This window comes from Diabrotica undecimpunctata, chromosome 9 (genome assembly GCF_040954645.1).
Source record: "Diabrotica undecimpunctata isolate CICGRU chromosome 9, icDiaUnde3, whole genome shotgun sequence".
Taxonomy (NCBI): Eukaryota; Metazoa; Arthropoda; class Insecta; order Coleoptera; family Chrysomelidae; genus Diabrotica; species Diabrotica undecimpunctata.
This window is the reverse complement of record NC_092811.1, coordinates 17,876,247-17,900,537: the sequence shown is the minus strand read 5'-3', so window position 1 is coordinate 17,900,537 and position 24,291 is coordinate 17,876,247. Positions and strand designations below refer to the sequence as shown.

The window sequence follows — 24,291 nt, the reverse complement described above, 5'->3', positions numbered from 1 at the left end:
TTATCATATAAATATACAGGTCTGCTCTTTTTCTGGCTCATTAGAATTTAATGAGTTACTTTGTTTATCTGTTTTTAACGTATCATTTGATAATATTTGTAAATTCGACTGCTCCTGATTCATATTGGATGTTATAAAATTATTAATATTATTAAGAGTACTTATCAAGTTTTCTATCTGATTGAGTGAAAATCCATGAAAACCATTTGTATAACTGCAACATATACATATTTCTTCAACTCAAACTAGGTATATTTTTTTGCAACCATAGATACATTATTAATTTTCGTTTAATTACGTAATTCTGATTTAACAGGTAATTATCATTTTAGGTTTCTCTTGCAAAGATATGACATCTGATGCCAGTGGCCTATTAAAAAATGATAGGAGTGACAAACCATTGTCAAACAATTATCGTTCAGAACTACATATGAGGATACACACTAGGGAAAAACCTTTTACATGTGAAATCTGCACCAAACAATTTTCAATGAAGAAAATTTTACAATCGCATATGAGAGTGCATACTGGTGAAAAACCATTTGAATGTGGAATTTGTACTAAACAATTTTCAAGGAAAGATGGTTTAAAATTGCATATGAGAATGCATACTGGTGAAAAACCATTTGAATGTGGAATTTGTACCAAACAATTTTCAAGGAAAGATGGTTTAAAATTGCATATGAGCATGCATACTGGTGAAAAACCATTTAAATGTGAAATTTGCACCAAACAGTTTTCAACAAAACACATTTTGAAATGGCATATGGCAGTGCATACTCGTGAAAAACCATTTGAATGTGGGGTTTGCACCAGACAATTTTCACTGAAACAACATTTAAAAGAGCATATGAGAGTGCATACTGGTGAAAAACCATTTAAATGTGAAATTTGCACCGAACAGTTTTCAACAAAACAAACTTTAAAAACGCATATGAATGTGCATACTGGTGAGAAACCATTTGAATGTGGGGTTTGTGCCAGACAATTTTCAATAAAACAAACTTTAAAAACGCATATGAATGTGCATACTGGTGAGAAACCATTTGAATGTGGAATTTGTACCAAACAATTTTCAAGGAAAGATGGTTTAAAATTGCATATGAGCATGCATACTGGTGAAAAACCATTTAAATGTGAAATTTGCACCAAACAGTTTTCAACAAAACACATTTTGAAATTCCATATGGCAGTGCATACTCGTGAAAAACCATTTGAATGTGGGGTTTGCACCAGACAATTTTCACTAAAACAACATTTAAAATTGCATATGAGAATGCATACTGGTGAAAAACCATTTGAATGTGAAATTTGTACTAAACAATTTTCAAGGAAAGATGGTTTAAACTTGCATATGAGAGTGCATACTGGTGAGAAACCCTTTAAATGTGAAATTTGCACCAAACAATTTTCAGCAAAGTTTGATTTAAAATTGCATATGAGAATGCATACTGGTGAAAAACCATTTAAATGTGAAATTTGCACGAAACAATTTTCAAGGGAAGGTGGTTTAAAATTGCATATGAGAATGCATACTGGTGAAAACCCATTTTAATGTAGGGTTTGCACATTCAATGAAACAACATTTAAAAGTGCGTATGAGAGTGCACACTGGTGAAAAACCGTTTGAATGTGTGATTTGCACCAAACAAAAGACTTTTAAAATATCACGTGAGAGTACATGGTAGTGATGGTGAACGTGGTCATTTTAAATGAAGCTGTGATCAGCGATCCTGATTTTTGAATAACAGTTATTCTAAACTGTGACTATGATCAATATTCTTTTATGTATAGTAAGTAAGGTAGTCGCCGTAATCGTAAACTAAACATCACGGTCGCGATTACTCTGTTAGGTAATACTATAAAAACATATTGCTGATATTCCCAGTAAGCACAAGTACGTACATACGACAAATTAAGTATGTACTGATGGGGCATAAAGTATGTACAATGTACGTACTTTGCTGTACGAAGTACGTACATTTTCCAATTTATGGTACATAACTAGTACGTACTGAAGGTACGTACCTAGTACATATTGAAGGTACGTATCTAGTACATACTATATATACATATTATGTACATACTATACACACTTATGATGATTTGTGTACATAAAAGTAAATATAGGTGAATATATCTTTATTATTCATATTTGAAGTACAAAAACAAGCAAAACTTATAAAACTTAAAGTTTACCAAATGGTTTTGGTAAACACAAAATATATTTTTCAGTATCACTATATAATTTAAAAAAGACTCGACTGAATAAGATAACAGGAAACCACACTATAAGCACGAACACCAAAAATAAGTAAAAAAATCTAATTGAAACTATCTTGCAATGAATTATCACATTAAAACTGTACTCGATGTGATAAATTCCTAAGCAAACAAATTAGGTTAGGTTAACATAACCTAACATAATAAATATGTTTAGCTCTTCTTTCTCATGTACATACTTAAGACGTAATAGCCTAGAATAACAGAGACACATAGAAGCGACACAGCGGTCCAAAAGCGGGTACCATTTTTGTATACGCATGCCCGATTCTGGTTGTATTACTGTCAAAAACACGTGCTTATTCTTTAATTCTGGTTGTATTCGATAGTCCGTAGGCGTCTATGGTAAATACTCGACGCAACAAGTGCATTTGACCATTTATATAATTTATTTATAGTTAAAAGGTTATAGTTATAGTTTATAGTTAAATATATAAGTTTATAGTTATAGTTTATAGTTAAAAGTTTAATTTATATTTAAAATGGCTGGATATATTTGTGCGATTCGCGGATGTTCATCTGTGACAGGAAAAGGAATAAGTTTATTTAGATTTCCTAAGAATAATAACAGGTAATTACTATTGCTTTGTAATTATTATTAGTTATTACTAATTACATAATAGTATTGGTTTGACTTTCGAACAGTAAGCCGACGCCGACGTGTCTGTCCGAGCTATAAAAAAATAAACTTTGGTCTGCCAAGGGATACCTAGTTCAAACTGAAAACATTAAATTTGGTGACAGTGCTTTTTCTTTTATTGAAAGACGCAAGTCTCCGAAGGCTAGGTCAAAAAATCAACAGATGGTGACCAAATGTCGGCGCGCTCGAAGACAATAACAATACGAATATAGTATTTTTAAGAAATAAAAATATATAGAGGGTTTTATACACGGGAATATTTGATTTAAGAGCGTAGGCGCAAAATTTGGGGCAAATGTTTTTTAAATGTATTCATTTTTTTCGAATCCTGAAAAAACTAATAAGTATTTTTGAAAAATTTAAAAGCAGAATGAAAGACCACATTATTACTGAGGGCCAAAAGTCCCCGAAAACTTTTATAATGTTTATTTTAATAAGTTACAGGGGTGAAAAAAAAGAGAAAATTTAGTGTGATTTTTAATTTTAAATATCTCATTCAAAAAAACTTTTTGTTTATTCTAAGGGACTTTCGGCCCTCGGTAATAATGTAATCTTTCATTCTGTGTTTAAATTTTACAAAAATATTTGTTAGTTTTCTCAGGATTCCAAAAAAATGTTAAAAAGCATTGGCCTGAAATTTTGCGTCTACGCTCTTAAACGAAACAAAGAAATTACTAAAATGCTCAAACTAAAAATTGTTGGAAACATAATTAGACCGATAATTGGGAAAATCTTAAAATTCCAACAGAACAAGACTTCAAAATTGCAAAAACATGGTTGCAAATAAACAAACTTACATTAAATTATGAAAAAACTAAATAGGTACTCATCTACTTTTTGCTATATACAAAAGTTTTCTGCCAATTTTTAATTCGTTAAATATAAATAAAAAAGATCAAATATATGGATCGAAATACATAAAATATTTAGGAGTTTTAAATGGGAATTACAAATAAAAAATATTAAAACTTTATTTGTTGTATATCTCAATATTTAGTGACACTTTTGTGACTTCATCAGGAGAAAACTGAAAATTTATTAAGATTAGATATTGACAAAAGTTAAATATTTCATTACTTACAATATACTTAGAATATACTAATACCATAGAATAACAGTGCTAATACTCTTATAATTGTAAGTAATAAAGTATTATTTATAAATACAGACAAAGTTCTTTGTTTAAAATTTGTTCTGTTAAAAATTTGTAGTGCCAAAGTGTGGATAGAAGCTTGCAGACGAGAAGATTTGTTATTTAAAATGGATTCACTTTATAATAATTATAGGATTTGTGAACTGCATTTTGAAGATAATGTTATTGTAAAAGGAAATAGAAGAAAAACATTGGCGCATGACGCAGTACCTTCAATATTTTCATATAATACGATTCATAACGATAATTAAATGCAATCATTTTTTTTTCGAATCCTGAGAAAACTAACAAATATTTTTGAAAAATTTAAATACAGAATGAAAGATTACATTATTACCGAGGGCCGAAAGTCCCTTAGAATAAACAAAAAGTTTTTTTGAATGAGATATTTCAAATTAAAAATCACACTAAATTTTCTCTTTTTCTTTCACCCCTGTAACTTATTAAAATAAATATTATAGAAGTTTTCAGGGACTTTCGGCCCTCAGTAATAATGTAGTCTTTCACTCTGCGTTTAAATTTTTCAAAAATACTTATTAGTTTTTTCAGGATTCGGAAAAAATGAATGCATTTAAAAAACATTGGCCCGAAATTTTGCGCCTACGCTCGAAGAATTTATATTGTGTGATATGCCCACTGACTATTAATTTTCTGGTTGTTAGCTGTCATTGGCGGCTTGGCCACGTAACTTCAAAGAGCTGTCGCTTCTCTGTGTTGGGTTTTTCTCTGGTAATAGTACGCATGATACTATAACAAAACATGTTTGTTATAGTATCATGAATAGTACGTACTGGTATGTACCGCAGTGTACGTACTTAAAACGTACATTTTACATCACGTACGTACAGTACCAAAATTGTACGTACTCAAAACGTACTGTGTTATTTGGGTTCAGTATGTTTAACTAACGTAACTAGATGTTTCGACTTTTAATTATAATTTTACCATAATTACAATAAAGTAATCCACAAATCACTATACAAATTTCTAAACGCCTTCTCTTTAAATAAAACTAAAAATAACTTTAGAATTTCACTTAAATTTTTTAAGATTTTTTAAATGAAAAAAAAAATTAACTACATTTAAATATATTATATTAAATTTATTATTTTAAAAAGAGAAATATCAGTAGATAATATCATAAACTAACTCGTATTTTATCGTTTGTCAATCCACAGATCGATACATCACTTCAATAACGTAGCAAGTCCAAAATTAGAATATTTGAGAAATCGAAGAAAAAGAAATTTCGTATTTTATATTCTAGATATTTTTTTCGATATTCATTTTTTATGAACGAAAATCAGTAATTTAGTTGAATAGGACTGTAAAACGTTTTAGTGCTTGAAAATATTTAGATAATATTTGTTTAAACTAACTGAAATTTAAACTTTAGTGACATTGTTACACTATTGAACTAAACTTTTGTCTTGAATTGCGACATAAATTAGCGACTTTTTGTAAATACAGGCCTGTCTGGTGACTATGTGATTTGAAATAAATTTAACTTGTTAGAAAATTAAATTTTTAATTTGAAACAAAATTAAATAAACACAAATTATTCAGAGTCAGACACAGGCCACTCATCTACTCCATCTTTTTCCGGCAAATGTTGGTAAAATGGCCAATAAACCTGTCTAATGGCATTTTCCTTACAAATATCCAGTAGATCTTTCTTTTTATTTTTATCGATTGAAAGGCTTTTTTTGAAGTCTGGTTTTAGCTGGATTTCCTTATTTTGTCCTTGATTCCTAATTTCTTTATTATTTCGTTTGATGTCAATATTCGTGAAAGTACCTTGTGCGTGATAAGTTTTATAAAAAATTATATTCGGATGCATTTTTCTATTTTGATAATGTTAAGTCATTCCAAATAACTTTTCTTTGTCTGTTTTTTTACTAAAATTTTTTACCCATTTCGATACTTAGTGACTTTAAATCAAAATATCTTGAGTGCAAATTTCATTCACGTTGTGTACATTTAATATTGATGATTTTGAAAGACATTTCGTTACAGAATTATCAGAAAATGCCAGCAAGTGTAGAAAAATTTTGAAAAAGTATTCAGTACCTTCCCTTTTAGGAAACCGATTAGAAGAACCCTGTAAAAAATTATATAATGCTGGATTAGTTGAGAGAAAATATTGTGATATTGAGTTGCTTAAGAGGTGATCAAAACATTCTAACATTTTAAAATAATAAATTCTTAAATGGGAAATAGTGCAAAGAAATTTTCTAAATTGTTTCCAAATATTGTATTTGTAAAGTAGGCCGGTTAAATATTTTAATATGCCTTTGTATAATATTTAACCGGGAACCTTAACGAGGCCTTATTTTCTCCAATATTTTTGTGTCCATTGTCATAAAGGTATTGCTTCCTGGGTCGACCATAGAAAGAAAAATATATTTTTTCAGAAACCTCGACGTTTTTCACAATGCCCGAAGACAGAGACACAGGTAACATGTGTTGAAATTTCCTATTATATTATTTTATAGTGATTAATTATCTGTAATAAAAAAAATTTGTGCTAACACTAAAATGTTTTCGAATACATTGAAGTTTAATTTGTGTATTGCGCATATTTGAAAATGTTTATTTTTCGTATGTATCTTTTTATGTATTTTTTTATTTATTAATAAATAGTTTGGAGATATCCTTATGTGCACGATTATTGTAGTTATTAAACATCTTAAATTTATTTTCGTCGAATTTGTTCTAATAGTTTTTATATTGTTCTTGTCTTTTATAAACAAATAACAGAAAAAAGTCGTTTAATATTATTTTGCTAATTGAATAATTTGATCACGGAATGCATACAAATCCCATTTAACTTTAACAAGAATTCAAATTCTACTCGCCAATTACGTCATGTGCGAACACGACCGATTTTACGCTACGGGAAGATCCTATCTTGTCATTTATAGTATCATGAGTTTCAGCTTACAAGCAAACAGTAACATCTCCAGAAGATGCCAACCTCTAGTGTTGGCGAAACATCGAGAACTAATCTCAGAAGACAACTGCCTAACAGCCCGAACAAACAGTCTAACAAGTTGCATTTAATTTGCCTGCAAAATTTTAATCATTGTTTTCAATTAAAATGTGAAATGGCCCTAAATCAGTTTTATCATATAAATATACAGGTCTGCTTTTTTTCTGGCTCATTACAATTTAATGAGTTAATTTGTTTATCTGTTTTTAACGTATCATTTGATAATATTTGTAAATTGGACTGCTCCTGATTCATATTGGATGTTATAAAATTATTAATATTATTAAGACTACTTATCAAGTTTTCTATCTGATTGGGTGAAAATCCATGAAAACCATTTGTATAACTGCAACATATACATATTTCTTCAACTCAGCCTAGATATATTTTCTGCAACCATAGATACATTATTAATTTTCATTTAATTACGTAATTCTGATTTAACAAGTAATTATCATTTTAGGTTTCTCTTGCAAAGATATGACATCTGATGCCAGTGGCCTATTAAAAAATCATGATAGGAGTGACAAACCATTATCAAAAAATTTTCGTTTAGAACTACATATGAGGATACACACTAGGGAAAAACCTTTTACATGTGAAATCTGCACCAAACAATTTTCAATGAAGAAAATTTTACAATCGCATATGGTAGTGCATACTGGTGAAAAACCATTTGAATGTGGAATTTGCACTAAACAATTTTCTAGAAAGGATAATTTAAGAACACATATTATGACAGTGCATAGTGATGAAAAACCATTTAAATGTGAAATCTGCACCAAACAATTTTCAATGAGGTTTAATTTAATATCACATATGACAGGGCATAGTGATGAAAACTCACTCCGATGTGGAATTTGCTCCAAACAATTTTTAACAAACAATAATTTAAAAGCGCATATGAGAGTGCATACTGGTGAAAAACCATTTGAATGTGGGGTTTGTACCAGACCATTTTCAATGAAACAACATTTAAAAGCGCATATGAGAGTGCATACTGGTGAAAAACCATTTAAATGTGAAATTTGCACCAAACAGTTTTCAACAAAACAAGTTTTGAAATCGCATATGTCAGTGCATACTGGTGAAAAACCATTTAAATGTGGGTTTTGTACCAGACAATTTTCAATTAAAAGACATTTAAATACGCATTTGAGAGTACATACTGGTGAAAACCCATTTAAATGTGAAATTTGCACCAAACAATTTTCAACAAAACACGTTTTGAAATCGCATATGCGAGTGCATACTGGTGAAAACTCATTTGAATGTGGGGTTTGTACCAGACAATTTTCAATGAAACAACATTTAAAAGCGCATATGAGAGTGCATACTGATGAAAAACCATTTAAATGTGAAATTTGCCCCAAACAATTGTCAACAAAACACGTTTTGAAATCACATATGCGAGTGCATACTGGTGAAAAACCATTTGAATGTGGGGTTTGTGCCAGACCATTTTCAATGAAACAACATTTAAAAGCGCATATGACAGTGCATACCGGGGAAAAACCATTTAAATGGGAAATTTGCACCAAACAATTTTCAACAAAACACGTTTTGAAATCGCATATGTCAGTGCATACTGGCGAAAAACCATTTGGATGTGGGTTTTGTACCAGACAATTTTCAATGAAAAAACATTTAAAAACGCATATGAGAGTGCATACTGGTATAAAACCATTTAAGTGTGAATTTTGTGCCAAACAATTTTCAACAAAACACGTTTTGAAATCGCATATGCGAGTGCATACTGGTGAAAACTCATTTGAATGTGGGGTTTGTACTAGACAATTTTCACTGAAACAGCATTTAAAAACGCATATGAGAGTGCATACTGGTGAAAGACCATTTAGATGTGAAATTTGCCCCAAACAGTTTTCAACAAAACACGTTTTGAAATCGCATATGGCAGTGCATACTGGTGAAAACTCATTTGAATGTGGGGTTTGTACCAGACAATTTTCATTGAAACAGCATTTAAAAACGCATATGAGAGTGCATACTGGTGAAAAACCATTTGAATGTGGGGTTTGCACCAGACAATTTTCAATGAAACAACATTTAGAAGCGCATATGAGAGTGCATACTGGTGAAAGACCATTTAGATGTGAAATTTGCCCCAAACAGTTTTCAACAAAACACGTTTTGAAATCGCATATGGCAGTGCATACTGGTGAAAAACCATTTGGATGTGGGGTTTGTACCAGACAATTTTCATTGAAACAGCATTTAAAAACGCATATGAGAGTGCATACTGGTAAAAAACCATTTGAATGTGGGGTTTGCACCAGACAATTTTCAATGAAAAAACATTTAAAAACGCATATGAGGGTGCATACTGGTGAAAAACCATCAAATGTGAAATTTGCACCAAACAATTTTCAACGAAGTTTGTTTTAAAAACACATATGGCAGTATATAATGATGAAAAACTATTTGAATGTGAAATATGTACGAAACAATTTTCAAGGAAATATAATTTAAAATCGCATATGAGAGTGCATACTGATGAAAAACCATTTAAATGTGAAATTTGCACCAAACAATTTTTAACAAAATACGTTTTGAAATCGCATATGGCAGTGTATACTGGTGAAAAACCGTTTGAATGTGAAATTTACAGCAAACAGAAGACTTACAATATCATGTGAGAGTGCATAGTAGTAATGGTGAACGTGGTGATCTGAAATGATGCTGTGATGAGTGACCCTGATTTTTGAATAACAGTAATTCTAAACGGTGACTGTGCTCATCGTTCTTTTATGTACATTAACTGTTAGTCGCCGTAATCGTAAAATATTATAAAAACATATTGCTGATATTCAGTAGTTTAACTTACGTAACTAGATGTTTCGACTTTTAATGATAAATTTACCATAATTACAATAAAATAATCCATAAATCACTGTACAAATTTCTGCTTTCTCTTAAAAAAAAACTAAAACTAACTCTAGAATTTAACTTAAATTTTTTAAGTGAAAAAAAAATTAACTACATTTAAGTATATTATATTAAATTTATTATTTTAAGAACAGAAATATGAGTAGATAATACCATAAAATGTATCTCGTATTTCATCGTTTGTCAATCCACAGATCGATACATCACTTCAATAACAAAGCAAGTCCAAAATTAGGATATTTGAGAAATCGAAGAAAAAGAAATTTCGTATTTTATATTCTAGATATTTTTTTCGATATTCATTTTTTGTGAACGAAAATCAGTAATTTAGTTGTATAGGACTGTAGAACATTTTAGTGCATGAAAATATTTAGATAATATTTGTTTAATCCAACTGAAATTTAAACTTTATGGGAATTGAAATACAATTAACTTGTTAGAAAATTAAACTTTTAATTTGAAACAAAATTAAATAAACACAAATTATTCAGTTCTCGTTACTTTATATCTTTCACGTTATCGGTCTTATCTAATTTTCTATCCATTATTGTATTTACTAGGTTTCCCTGTTGCTTGTAGTCTTGCTTATTTTCTTGTAGTCTAGCTCTGTCGAACCCCAACCAAGACACCTCTACCAGACTGAAGCTTATACCGTAGTACCCTTATTTGTGTAATCGTGTTGATAACGATCAGAGCATTTTCCATCTTCCACTAAGCACACTTCTCCCCAACCTAACAGTGGCGTTTATTACGCTACACTTTTAACCAATGTGCATCTTGTATTCGTACGTTTTAATCAATTTGTTTCCTACATTTTTTATATTCACGCAGTTGGTGAATGTAGTGTAAATCATGATTTTTTAATAGCTACTTAATGGCAACCCCTTTAATTTGAATTGAATAAATCATAGTTTATTAAGAATGTATTCCACTTTTTTAGATTATTTTTAAATCTTCTGAATAACTAGTCATAATAATTGTAGTTTTAATATTATTGAGTCCGGCCCTGATCCCACCGCCATATTGATGATCGTTAACCACTTTTTCTGACCAAAGGCGGCTGCCCAATTGCCCGAGAACGGGAAAAAAGTTAATCTCTACGTAAATCAATGTTTAGATGCACAATAATATAACCGAGAACGAGAAGCCGTCCGGTAACGAGAACGGGAAAGTTACCCATGTTTCAACTTTCTCGTTCCCGTTGTATTCCCGGAACCAATGAGAAAATAGTATTTAAAATACTGTCAAATGCCAAATAAAAATTTGTTTACATTGTGAGTGACCATTTTATAACCTAACTCTCTCGTCTATAAATATTTGAATGATATGTTTTTTATCTTTATGCTGACAAACCTTCTTTGTGATTGCACACATATTATGTAAAATTATTGCAAGATCATAAAAAACGAAAATATTAAAAGCTCGTCCTCATTAGATAAATCTATATTTTCAGAGTTACCAGACATCCTCTTTTAATAAAATTAGAAAAAGATTTCCACAAAATTTATTTTGAGAAAAAAAAATTAACAGCACAAGTGACAGTGACACAAAATATTTAAATATTCGTAGCACAAAACAGCTTGTTTTGATACTACAACTAATGTTTGTACTTACCTGGTTTACCCATGATACTATGGCCGTCAGCACATGAAGCTACTAAAAAGAAACTAAACTAGTTGGTAACTAGAATTACCAACTGTTTACTAACTGTGACTCGCACACTAAGCTACTGAAAATTAATAGAAACGAGTCACTTCTTGCTTGTACGAGTAGCTTTGTTATAGGGTGTTTAAATTTTAACCTTTATATTATATTATTGAGTGTTATTATCGCGTTAAAAATGTCACTCACTCAAAAAAATTATTAAGATAACACAATCTGTTTGTGTTCTACATAATTATGTACGAAAACGGGAAGGAATATCATATCATTCCAAGTTCTTTTCGGTAATATCTTTACGCGAATATTCATTTAACGTATAGTTGTATAGGCAGGGATGTTTTTCCACTTCTTGCACTAATTTTATATTAAACGACTGTTCTACCAATTTCGCCATTTCGTGTGTAAACTTTAAAAATATCACAACAAACTAGAAACTAGTCCCCAAGCGACCTGCACGTCCAGTCTGCTGTCGACTGATCACTGATTCATTAGAGACCGGTTACTAACTAATAGCGCTGTGTGCGGATACTGTTAATTGTGAATCTACATCTACTGATGCTTTCAGTTTCCGTTCTCGTTCCCGCTTCCGGTCAATTGCGCAGTCGACTAAGTTTTTAATATACACGTTAATATGCTCATAGCTTCTCCATAGATTATAACGTGAAATTATTACAATATAGTCTTAAACTGATTTATACTTAATTGAAAATAAACTGATGACATTAATTAAAATTCAAAGTAATTTTATGTATAAATTGGTACTTATGCTATTTTTTAACAGTTTAGTGTTTGTACTACAGGTCAGATGGTAGGCATTCGTATCATAGCCAATGATTGATTGCAGTTCATTTTTCATGCAATCTCTCACTAACTGTTCCAACTCCTTTGATGGTTGTTCGGGATCATCATATGGGAGGCATGCTGATCTGAGAACTATCTCCTTCATAACTCCTCCCTCTATGACCTTTATCTTTACTGTTGTTCAATCTGTGGAACAGAGATTACAATTAGTCTTCTGTGTTAAGGTCTTGATTTCGCTTCTTTAGACAGATCTTGATGGTTTCTTAATCAAGCTTTCTCAGGGACGCGAGGGAGGACCATGGGGCGCTTGGGAATATTATTTGGATGAATTATATTCAAGTTTGCTCCCTCCAACAGGCCCTCAATAGTCTTCACCACTTCAGTCGTCCATTTTTTTGTATACTCGTTAGCACAGTTCACCCACAGGGCCCCTTCACTAAACGATGTTTTATGGAACTACAGAAGTTCATTTTGACCTCCAATAGGAGCCTCATCAAGTGCTTGCTCCAGTTTGTTAATGATCAAATTTGCTTGAGCCCGAGTTGAGTATCACATTGGTGTCTGTGTGCTACCACCATTCTGAATACTTTTGCCACCGTGCTTTATGACCTACTCTGCTTGTTGGACCCCCTTGGTTTCTTAGCAACTCTGTTACGAGGGGTTAATGGTATTCTCCCGAAGTCTCTTTTTATCCTCGGGTGTTGCTGATTTGGTTTTCTTTGGAGTTGCTGTGGTCCATGTCCCAGCAGCCATTTTGCCTTTTTTCTCATCTTCCTAGTTGAGCTCTAGTGAGGCGTTATTTATTGATTACTTATTTATTTTTTCACTTAAAATATACTTCACAATTTCGAATTTTCAAATTGTAAAAAATAATTCTTTGGCGTATGTGCTAAAAAGCAATTCTAGCGTACTAACAAGATCAGGAATTGTTTTTTGATCGAAACACCTGACAATTTTTTCAGCTTTCTCTCTCGGTGATTGATAGTTTATAAGAAGAGAGTTTTAATTATATGATTTGTAGATTTGTACATATTTATATTTAAAATTTGAATCATATTTTTTCTAAAAAGATTCATTTATTAAAAGTTAAAATAATATTTTATTTTCTTCAAAAAATTTTATAAAAAGCAAAAATTTAATGTTTTCTACGACCACGCGGCATCTAAAATAGATGCCGCGTATAGATTTTAGATATAAAAATATCTAAAGTTGCATTCATAGATAAAGAATATATGGTGCATTTGTAGTCCCACTCTTATTTTAAGCAGTAATAGCGCTGACATAACCGCTCCCTAGTGGTACAAATAAAAAACTAAAATCACGATCAACTCACTTCAACTTCTCACTGTTTTGTGTGTGTATATAACAATAACACAATAACATTAACATAACCTTTGCCGACGCTAAAAAATGACAGTGAAGTGAAGTTAAGGATTTTTCTATATTTTTATCTATATTGTTTGTTTATAGAATAGTATAGTAAAACAAATTACCAAAGAATAAGAATATACATAGACGTCTAAATTCTTTGATATTACTGAAACATATGAAATCATAAATCATGTTTAATCAAACTGAAGTAAAACAAGAAGTTGGTGAGACAACTTGTAAAAGAGAAATAGATGATGAAGTTCTACAGGATACCTTTAAAATTGAAATTGAGGAACCTACCAGGGAAAGCACAAGTGATGCATATGATTATTTAGATGTTAAGAAATGTCCTATAAAAGCTGAAATAAAAGAAGATGATGGTAAGTAAATAGATTAGGTAAAGTAAAAATTATAGGGTAGGGCATTTATTTTAAGAAGCTGAGTTGTAACACAAAATCCAAACATGGTTTGGAAAGTTGGTTCCCAATCACTTGGAACACTTGTTCTAAATTTAAAATTTGTTCAGGGTCATTTATTGTAACCAAAACAAAGGAGCATATCTGTTACTTTCTATTAAAAAGTTGTGTTTTCTATAAGACAAGCAATAGATAAAGAATTTTTCAGGTTAATCTGTCACCTTATGAAAGTCTACACTATCTCATACTCGCTAGAAAAGACAATATCACACTACTTATACCCAAAAAGTAAATGCATGGGCAGGAATTGTTAAAAATATACTTATGTCACTATTTCTTCCATCATAATTTAACAGTGCCCAGACATTTACATTTTTTTCAAAATTAACTTTGTTCTACTTTTGCAATAATGTTCATAACCTAGATATATACCTGAAAGTTATTTATGACAGTCCCAACAAGACAGCTTTTCCACATACTCCAAAAATCCCAGAATTAGTGAAAACTTGGTCTTGGCCTGAAATTACATTGTTTTCCAAGCAGAAATTTATGCAATACTACAATGTGCAAGGAGAAATAATGACAGAGCAGATCCATTTATTGATTAAATGAACTCCAGACTGGTTTGGGACTGCATCAGAGAACTGAACAGTTTGGGAGACTAGAACAATCATGAGTACTAAGGCATCTAAGGTAACCAAAAACAGATCAACTTGCTAAAGAAGGATCAAACGAAGCAAACATACAAGCTGTGACACTGAAAGAACCAAAGGATACAGTTCGTAGAGTTGAAAAGAGGTGGATCTGAGAAAGAACAGAAGAAGAACTGCTCTATATGGGAGCAGGAATAAACTGAAAACGGTAATAGGAATGTTTACCAGGCTTACACAAGTAAGAGAAATCCTAAGAATTTGTTCAGGGTGCAAATGTTCTACACTGGGTTGTAGGAAATAATAATGGGTAGCAAACACAGTAAGCTTTAGTGATAACACAGATCTTTTGGATCAAACGGGCCTAGAGGAGAGAAAAAATCAGTATCAAGAACAATCGTCACTATTTTCCAAACAAACTATTAATGGTTTAAACAGTATTTTAAGTACATTTCTTACTTAAAAATTTAAATTTCTTAAAAATATTTTCATTTACAGAATGGCAAATATAATGTTCTATTTCACAGCCAGCACACTCATTGTGGGCCCACACTTCACACATTAAACCCATAGTTGTCCTTACCTATCAGTTGAATACAACTCATCACAGAAAATACAGGGACCGTCTTCACTTATGGGGATTTTAACTCCAATTAGTAACTCTTAAAACTGTGTCTCCAGTTACAGAGTCTATTGATCCCGACTGTGTTTTAGATCCTTGTTTCATCTTTCCATGATCACCTTGCTCTTGTTTTATAACTTTCTTTCTCCCTAAAACTGCATTACTTTTTTCCATTTTTCTCTTTTTGCTGTATTTCCAGCTTGAATCCTTCTTTTCATATCTACACTTTCATTTCTTCTGTTGACTAGTACTCCCAAATATTTAAATGTTTAAACCTCTTCGAAACTGTGTGCATCTCTTGTCAGATATGTCATGTGTGTCTCCTTTTTCTTGCTTACGTTCATGTATTTTGTTTTATTTTCATTTATTTCCAGTTATCTCAGTTTGGCTTCGTTTTCTATTTCTTGGAAGGTTTTGTTTAATGCAGGACATTTTTTAATCCAGGACATTTTTCACATTTGGTCCCAGTGAGGAAAGCCTCTAATGAATTTGACAGAACGAAATATTAGTAATTGGCAGTGTTGAAATTTACATTACAAATGAAACATATGCAATCAAAAGCAATAAGATATATAAAAATTAATAGTTTAGAATTACCAAAAAAAAAAGTAAATAGTAAAATGTCAGTGTAAATAATAATGTTAAAAAGACAAAAGACATCTGTTGTTCTCTGGCAACTGGTGATTTGCGGGTTCTGACTATATTGCCTAATCTATCCGCTAACATATCAAAAGGCAATTACCAAAAAAATTTCTAATAATTGTATTGTTGCTAATAATTGTTGCTAACAATATAAAATTGCAGAATCCATAAAATAATATAAAAATTTACTTTTTAAAAGCTTTCCAAACCATCCAGATTAACAAACCAAATAGAATATTTATTTATTTATTTATATACGGCATCCATTTACTTACAATTTTTACAAAGTTACATCTTACAATCAATAAATTATTAAAATAACAATCACAAGTTTTACAAAGTTACACCTTAACAACAATAAATTATTAAAATAACAAACACCTCAGAATAATACAAACATATAAGAATAATATAGATGTACAACAAACTTATTGTAAGATACTTTTTAGTTGTTTTTTAAACAAACTAATTTTGGAGTCAAAAATATCCATTTGTCTTGGTAGGCTATTAGCACTCCGGACCAATCGTGTAGTTGGTTCATTGATACCATAATTAGTGTGGTGAAATGGCACTGAAAAGATTTCTGATTGTCTGTTGCTTCTACTAGGAACTTTAAGAATACATTTTATATACAACATACAATATACAATTTATATACAACATGAAAATTATTAATTTGTCAAAATTGACATTCATTACATTCGCATACTTATCTTAATGGCAGCTATGTACGCTAGAACGTAGCTACGTAAAAGAAAAGGGCAAGAAAAGTACTCGCTACAATTTAAAACTCTTGAAAGAGCCCCGTGCACTAGAAAGGTATCAAAATTACCTTGAACATGAAAGCACAACAGATGAGAATTTAACAGCTAGCGAGCAATGGGATATATGTAGAAGAAGAACAATTAAGGAAGCGGCAAACAACGTCCTAGGACCAGAAGAATCCACTCCACGCAACAGTTGGTTCGACGATGAATGTGAAGATATCACTAAAAGAAAATATTATGCATATAAACTTATGCAACAAAGAAGAACACGGGATAAGGAGCAAATGTACAAAGATCTTAGGAAGGAGGAAAAACGCATACATCAAAGGAAAAAGCGGACCTTCGAAAACCAGATTATGTAAGAGCTTCAATCATTAAAGGGGCAAAATGAAACTAGAAAGTTCTATAATATCCTAAATAAGACAAGAAAAGAATTTAAACCACGGCTGACGATGTGTAGAGACAAAAATGGACATATAGTCAGTATATACCGCTGACGCAGTACAAAGCAGATGGGTTGAGCACTTCAAAGAACTACTTGGTACCGAAGTGGAAAATGATGCGTCACCCCAAAAACCAAGAAATAACACTCACGTAGAACCTCCTTCAATATTTGAAGTGAAAGACGCAATCTCACGACTCAAAAATAGCAAGTCCCCCGGAGTGGATTGTATCTCCGCAGAGCTCATCAAACATGGAGGTAACAGCATTATGCACCAAATTCACAACATAATAGTCAAAGTCTGGGAAGAAGAACAAATGCCAGAGGAATGGTGCACTGGAATCATATGTCCACTGCACAAAAAGGGAGATTTGTTGGAATGTAAAAATTATAGGGGTGTAACTCTTCTGAATACAATGTACAAAATATTCTCCAACACCCTGTACAGCCGTTTAAGTACGTACGTGGAAGAAATCCTTGGTGAGTATCAAAGCGGTTTTAGGCCAGGTAGGTCAACAATTGACCAGATTTTTGTGCTACGTCAAATCTTAGAAAAAACCAATGAATTTAATATTGACACGTTCCATCTCTTTGTGGACTTTAAGTCAGCGTATGATAGCGTCCTAAGAGGTAAATTATACGAAGCCATGAATGAACTTAACATTCCCCATAAATTAATAAGGCTCGTAAAAACAACTATGGCTAAAGTGATCTGCAGAGTGCAAATACAAGGCGATATGTCACAAGCGTTTGAAACATATGCAGGGTTACGGCAGGGAGACGCGCTGGCGTGCCTTCTCTTTAATATAGCGTTAGAAAAGACTATAAGAGATGCCGAGTTACACAATAGGGGAACAATCTTTAATAAATCAACGCAGATTATGGCTTACGCTGACGATCTGGATTTGATCGCACGTACTACACGAGGACTTAAAGAGATGACTTCCACCTTCTTGACAGCCGCACAAAATATGGGCCTTAAAATAAACGAGGAAAAAACCAAAATGTTAGCATCTATTCCAAATAACAGAGATAGAGCTAGAAACGCCGAAGAAAACTTCAGTATAGACCAATATAATTTTGAGGTAGTAAATAAGTTTACATATTTGGGTTCTCTCATAACAAACGATAATGACACATCTGAAGAAGTAAAACGGAGGGTACTGCTAGCAAACAAATGTTATTTTGGACTAAGCAAGCAGCTAAAAAACAGAAATTTAAGCCAGAAAACCAAACTAATAATATATAGAACACTCATCCTACCAGTGCTGACATATGGGTCAGAAACATGGACCATCTCCAAAACAGACGCAAATCTTCTGCTCGTCTTCGAAAGGAAGATACTAAGAAGAATAATGGGCGCATTCTGTCAGAATGGTATTTGGAGAAGGCGATATAATTTCGAATTGTACGAGAAGTATAAAAAAATAGTAAATGGTCGAGATGTAATATCCTTCATAAAAATAGGTAGGCTTAGATGGGCTGGACATGTGTCAAGAGCAAATGAAAATTACCCACCCAGACGAACTCTATTATCGGTCCCAGTGGGAAATAGGAGTAGAGGCAGACCACGACTGAGATGGAGGGACGGTGTGGACGAGGACGCAAGGAAAATCGGCGCGGCAAATTGGCAACGGTTGGCGATGAACAGAAACGACTGGCGAAATAGACTGGGGAAGGTCAAGGCTCAACTAGAGCTGTAGCACCACTGATGATGATGATGATGATGTACGCCGTTGCTCCCGCTTGGCGGCGCTAGTGTAGTTGGGGGTCAATGTCATATAATATTATTTATCTATGGTTAATGTTATGACAGTTCGTGAAGTTTGTATATGGTGTTTTTGTTCACGATTTAATAAATAGTAAATTATGGCAGGAAAATACGGATCTTGGACTGTTTGTGCGTTAAAAAACGAATTAAGGAGAAACAATGCCAAAGTTACTGGAAAAAAGGAAGCCCTTATCGAAAGGTAAACTATATTAATCATCTTCTTAATGTTTTATTTCTATAGCTCAGACCAAAATAAAAATATTTATGTTCATCTGAGTTTTATAATGAAGTATTTGTATTTGGGTTTGAGCTAATACAGTCATGTAACGAAACAATGGTGACTTCTTTTGTATGTTAGTATATTAAATTAATTTACTATAAAAACATACAACAGAAGTCTTTATCTCATTTTAATATGTTATACCTATGGCGAACTACAGGGATTTCCCTGTTAAATTCTTAGTAAATATGGCTGCAACTACACATATTTATCCCTTCTTATTGCTAGAATCCACTTTTTGTCATCAGAATATCTTTGGGAAACTTGTGCCCTGATGTTCTCGATGAGCACAAAGGCACAAAACAACATTGAGGCATTTTATTTTCTCCAATTAAATTCACACAGCCAAATAAACGCAATATTTACTTACAAGTAAATTGATTTGAAGAGTTGACGTGACCTCCAACTACACAAGCGCCACCTACGTTGAGCTTTTCAGATTAGCTGCCATTACATTTTTCTTTTATTTTTTTTTTAATGAATACAGTTAGGACGGAGTCTTACCACGCTGATTCTCTAATTCAACCCTTATAGGTGCATGGTCTGAACCGAATAGGTCGTGAAATGTTTTCCAAGTGATCAGATGAATTCAGGAGTACAAATGGTCAGGTCTATTGCCGATTTCGAAAAGTTCCTAAAGAAAGTAGGAGAGCCATCATTTTTGTATATCAAATTATTATCATCTATGCATAATATATATAATGTTATCCTAATCCGGTTTCGTCCAATTTTATTAATTTTTTTAATATAATTATCAATTTCTGGGTGTAAGGTAAATAATATTTCACCTATCTTAACTGCATTTAATTTGGCTGTAAAATTTGTATCATTGTTTTCAATTAAGATGTGAAATGGCCCTAAATCAGTTTTATCATATAAATATACAGGTCAGCTTTTTTCTGGCTCATGAGAATTTAATGAGTTACTTTGTTTATCTGTTTTTAAAGCATCATTTGATAATATTTGTAAATTCGACTGCTCCTGATTCATACTGGATGTTATAAAATTATTAATATTATTAAGACTACTTATCGAGTTTTCTAGCTGATTGAGTGGAAATCCATGAAAACCGTTTGTATAACTGCAACATATACATATTTCTTCAACTCAGCCTAGATATATTTTCTGCAACTATAGATACATTATTAATTTTCATTTAATTAAGTAATTCTGATTTAACAGGTAATTCTCATTTTAGGTTTCTCTTGCAAAGATATGACATCTAATGCCAGTGGCCTATTAAAAAATCACGATAGGAGTGACAAACCATTGTCAAACAATTATCGTTCAGAACTACATATGAGGATACACACTTGGGAAAAACCTTTTACGTGTGAAATCTGCACCAAACAATTTTCAATGAAGAAAACTTTACAATCGCATATGAGAGTGCATACTGGTAAAAAACCATTTGAATGTGGGATTTGCTCAAAAAAATTTTCAAGAAAGGATTATTTAAAAACACATATTATTATGACAGTGCATAGTGATCAGAAACGATTTAAATGTGAAATTTGCACCAAACAATTTTCAACAAAACGCGTTTTGAAATCGCATATGGCAGTGCACACTGGTGAAAACCCATTTGAATGTGAGGTTTGTACCAAACAATTTTCAATGAAGCATCATTTAAAAGTTCACATGAGAGTGCATACTGGTGAAAAACCATTTGAATGCGGCGTTTGTACCAGACAATTTTCAATGAAACAACATTTAGAACAGCATATAAGAGTGCATACTGGTGAAAAACCATTTAAATGTGAAATTTGCACCAAACAATTTTCAGCAAAACACGTTTTGAAATCGCATATGGCAGTGCATACTGGTGAAAACCCATTTGAATGTGAGGTTTGTACCAAACAATTTTCAATGAAACAATATTTAAAAGTGCATATGAGAGTGCATACTGGTGAAAAACCATTTGAATGCGAGGTTTGTACCAGACAATTTTCAATGAAACAACGTTTAAAAGAACATATGAGAGTGCATACTGGTGAAAACACATTTGAATGTGGGGTTTGTAACAGAGAATTTTCAACGAAACAACATTTAAAAGCGCATATGAGAGTGCATACTGGTGAAAACCCATTTGAATGTGGGGTTTGTACCAGACAATTTTCAATGAAACAACATTTAAATGCGCATATGAGAGTGCATTCTGGTGAAAAATCCTTTAAATGTGAAATTTGCACCAAAAAATTTTCAACAAAACACGTTTTGAAATCGCATATGGCATTGCATACTGGTGAAAACCCATTTGAATGTGAGGTTTGTGCCAAACAATTTTCAATGAAACAACATTTAAAAGCGCATATGATTGTGCATACTGGTGAAAAACCATTTGAATGTGGAATTTGCACTAAAAAATTTTCAACAAAGGATCATTTAAAAAGACATATGACAGTGCATAGTGATGAAAAACCATTTAAATGTGGTATTTGCACCAAACAATTTTCAACAAAACACGTTTTGAAATCGCATATGGCAGTGCATACTGGTGAAAACCCATTTGAATGTGGGGTTTGTACCAGAGAATTTTCAATGAAACATCATTTAAAAGCGCATATGAGAGTGCATACTGGTGAAAACCCATTTGAATGTGGGGTTTGTACCAGACAATTTTCAATGAAACAACATTTAAATGCGCATATGAGAGTGCATACTGGTGAAAAACCATTTGAATGCGGGATTTGTACCAGACAATTTTCAATGAAACAACATTTAAAAGGGCATATGAGAGTGCATACTGGTGAAAAACCATTTGAATGCGGGTTTTGTACCAGACAATTTTCAATGAAACAATATTTAAAAGAGCATATGAGAGTGCATACTGGAGAAAAACCATTTGAATGTGGTGTTTGTACCAAACAATTTTCATTGAAACAACATTTAAAAGCGCATATGAGAGTGCATACTGGTGAAAAACCATTTGAATGTGGAATTTGCACTAAAAAATTTTCAACTAAGGATCATTTAAAAAGACATATGACAGTGCATAGTAATGAAAAACCATTTAAATGTGGTATTTGCACCAAACAATTTTCAACAAAATACGTTTTGAAATCGCATATGGCAGTGCATACTGGTGAAAAACCATTTAAGTGTGAAATTTGCACCAAACAATTTTCAACAAGACACTTTTTGAAATCGCATATGGCAGTGCATACTGGTGAAAAACCATTTAAATGTGAAATTTGCACCAAACAATTTTCAACAAGACACTTTTTGAAATCGCATATGGCAGTGCATATTGGTGAAAAACCATTTTAATGTGGGGTTTGTACCAGACAATTTTCAATGAAACAACATTTAAAAGCGCAAATGAGAGTGCATACTGGTGAAAAACCGTTTGAATGTGAAATTTGCACCAAACAAAAGACTTTTAAAATATCAGGTGAGAGAGCATAGTAGTGATGGTGAACGTGGTGATTTTAAATGACGCTATGATGAGTGACTCTGAATATGAATACATAATACAATTTAACTGTTATACATAATTTCAATTCAGAGTTCATAAAGCACTTGAATGTCTTTTAAATATTTAAACAGACTTGCATATTTCTTAGTTTCATTCAACATTTCTTCCATATTACCTCCCAACTGGTGTTTTCTTTTAGTAGAAAGATGTGGACATTCTGTAAGAAAATGCTTGATGGTTAAGGGACTGCCGCAAAGATCGCATGCAGGTGAATCGGTAGATGCTATGAGAAAACCATGTGTAAGCCAAGTGTGACCGATTCTTAATCTTCTTAGACTAACCTTCTGTCTTCTGGGCATAGGTGGTAGCTCTAAGGAAGGTATAACTGGTTGTATATCTTGTAAGTGACTCGAAGTTGTGTTCCAGTTAGCTTATATATACGCTTTTTGAACATTTTTTTTAATATCATTATGCAGCTGGATATTTGATATAGGTATATCCAAAGTAGAAGTTCTTTTGCGGCTACATCTGCAGCTTCATTTCCTGCAAGACCTACATGTGAAGGTGCCCAGACAATAGTGACAATTACTCCATGGACCGTAAGTTTATTATATATGTCATGTATTAAATTTACCAGAGGATTATCTGAGAACATGTTTTTGATTACTTGTATTGATGATAAGGAGTCTGTGCAAATCGCTTCATTGCGGTCAGTTGGTTCCAACATACGAAAAGCCTCGATGATACCATATAGTTCTCCAGTGTATACACTACAAACGTTTTGTAGTGCTGAAAGAGAAAATAACAGCACTACTCACCCCTACATCATTTTTAAAGGCATCTGTATAAAGAACTTTATGAAACTGATTTCTATTAAGTATGTCTAGGAACGATTGTTTAATTATAGTTTTAGGAGTATCATGTTTATTGAAAGAGCAAAGGGAGGTATTGACATTCGGAAATTGTTTATGCCACGGAGGATGTGTAGAGATATGAAAGGGTGAAGTTGCAGCAAGATCGAAACCGTCGAGAATAGGATTTAGTATATATATATATATATATATATATATATATATATATATATATATATATATATATATATATATATATATATATATATATAACTTTGAACTGCAGAATATCTACAAGCATACGTTTGGTGGTAAAGATATTACCACTATAATTAAGCGAAACCGCCTGCAGTGGACAGGACATGTAGCCCGGGCCCCTGAGTCAAACATGATAAAAAAGATTCTAACAGCGCAACCCGTGGGAATGAGAAGACGGGGTAGACCAAAGCTGAGGTGGACGGGGTAACACAAGATGCCGAGAAGATCGGAGTCGGCAACTGGAAAATGCAAGCGGGGGACAGAATAGAATGGCGTAGAAAACTTGAGAAGGTCGAGGCCCTCTAAGGGCTGTAGCACCAAGCTGATGATGAAATCATAGTTTATTAAAAATAAATTGCACTTTT

General features: G+C 32.3%; 3 protein-coding genes across 8 annotated transcripts in view; all 3 read left to right on the top strand.

The window, feature by feature from the left end:
- The first annotated feature begins 342 nt into the window (after positions 1–342).
- LOC140450370 (uncharacterized) lies at positions 343–4,304 on the top strand. The gene has a single exon (XM_072543968.1). It carries the CDS (start codon positions 350–352, stop codon positions 1,553–1,555), a length of 1,206 nt encoding a protein of 401 aa, XP_072400069.1. The 5' UTR covers positions 343–349; the 3' UTR covers positions 1,556–4,304.
- A 3,332-nt stretch (positions 4,305–7,636) lies between these two features.
- LOC140450369 (uncharacterized) lies at positions 7,637–11,223 on the top strand. Its single transcript, XM_072543967.1, has one exon. It carries the CDS (start codon positions 7,693–7,695, stop codon positions 9,472–9,474), a length of 1,782 nt encoding a protein of 593 aa, XP_072400068.1. The 5' UTR covers positions 7,637–7,692; the 3' UTR covers positions 9,475–11,223.
- Positions 11,224–13,808: 2,585 nt separating this feature from the next.
- Positions 13,809–24,291, top strand: part of LOC140449620 (uncharacterized) — a 58,548-nt gene continuing 48,065 nt past the window's right edge. For 4 of the 6 annotated variants that reach the window (XM_072542859.1, XM_072542858.1, XM_072542856.1 and 1 more), the window contains exon 1: positions 14,051–14,189. Coding sequence is in view for 2 of the 6 variants with exons in the window: in XM_072542854.1 (XP_072398955.1) it covers positions 14,000–14,189; positions 20,598–22,669 (2,262 nt within the window). In the remaining 4 variants the exon portion in view is untranslated. Of the gene's footprint in view, positions 14,190–20,597; positions 22,958–24,291 lie in introns of those variants that run through there. The other 2 variants (XM_072542854.1, XM_072542857.1) reach the window with 2 other exon arrangements.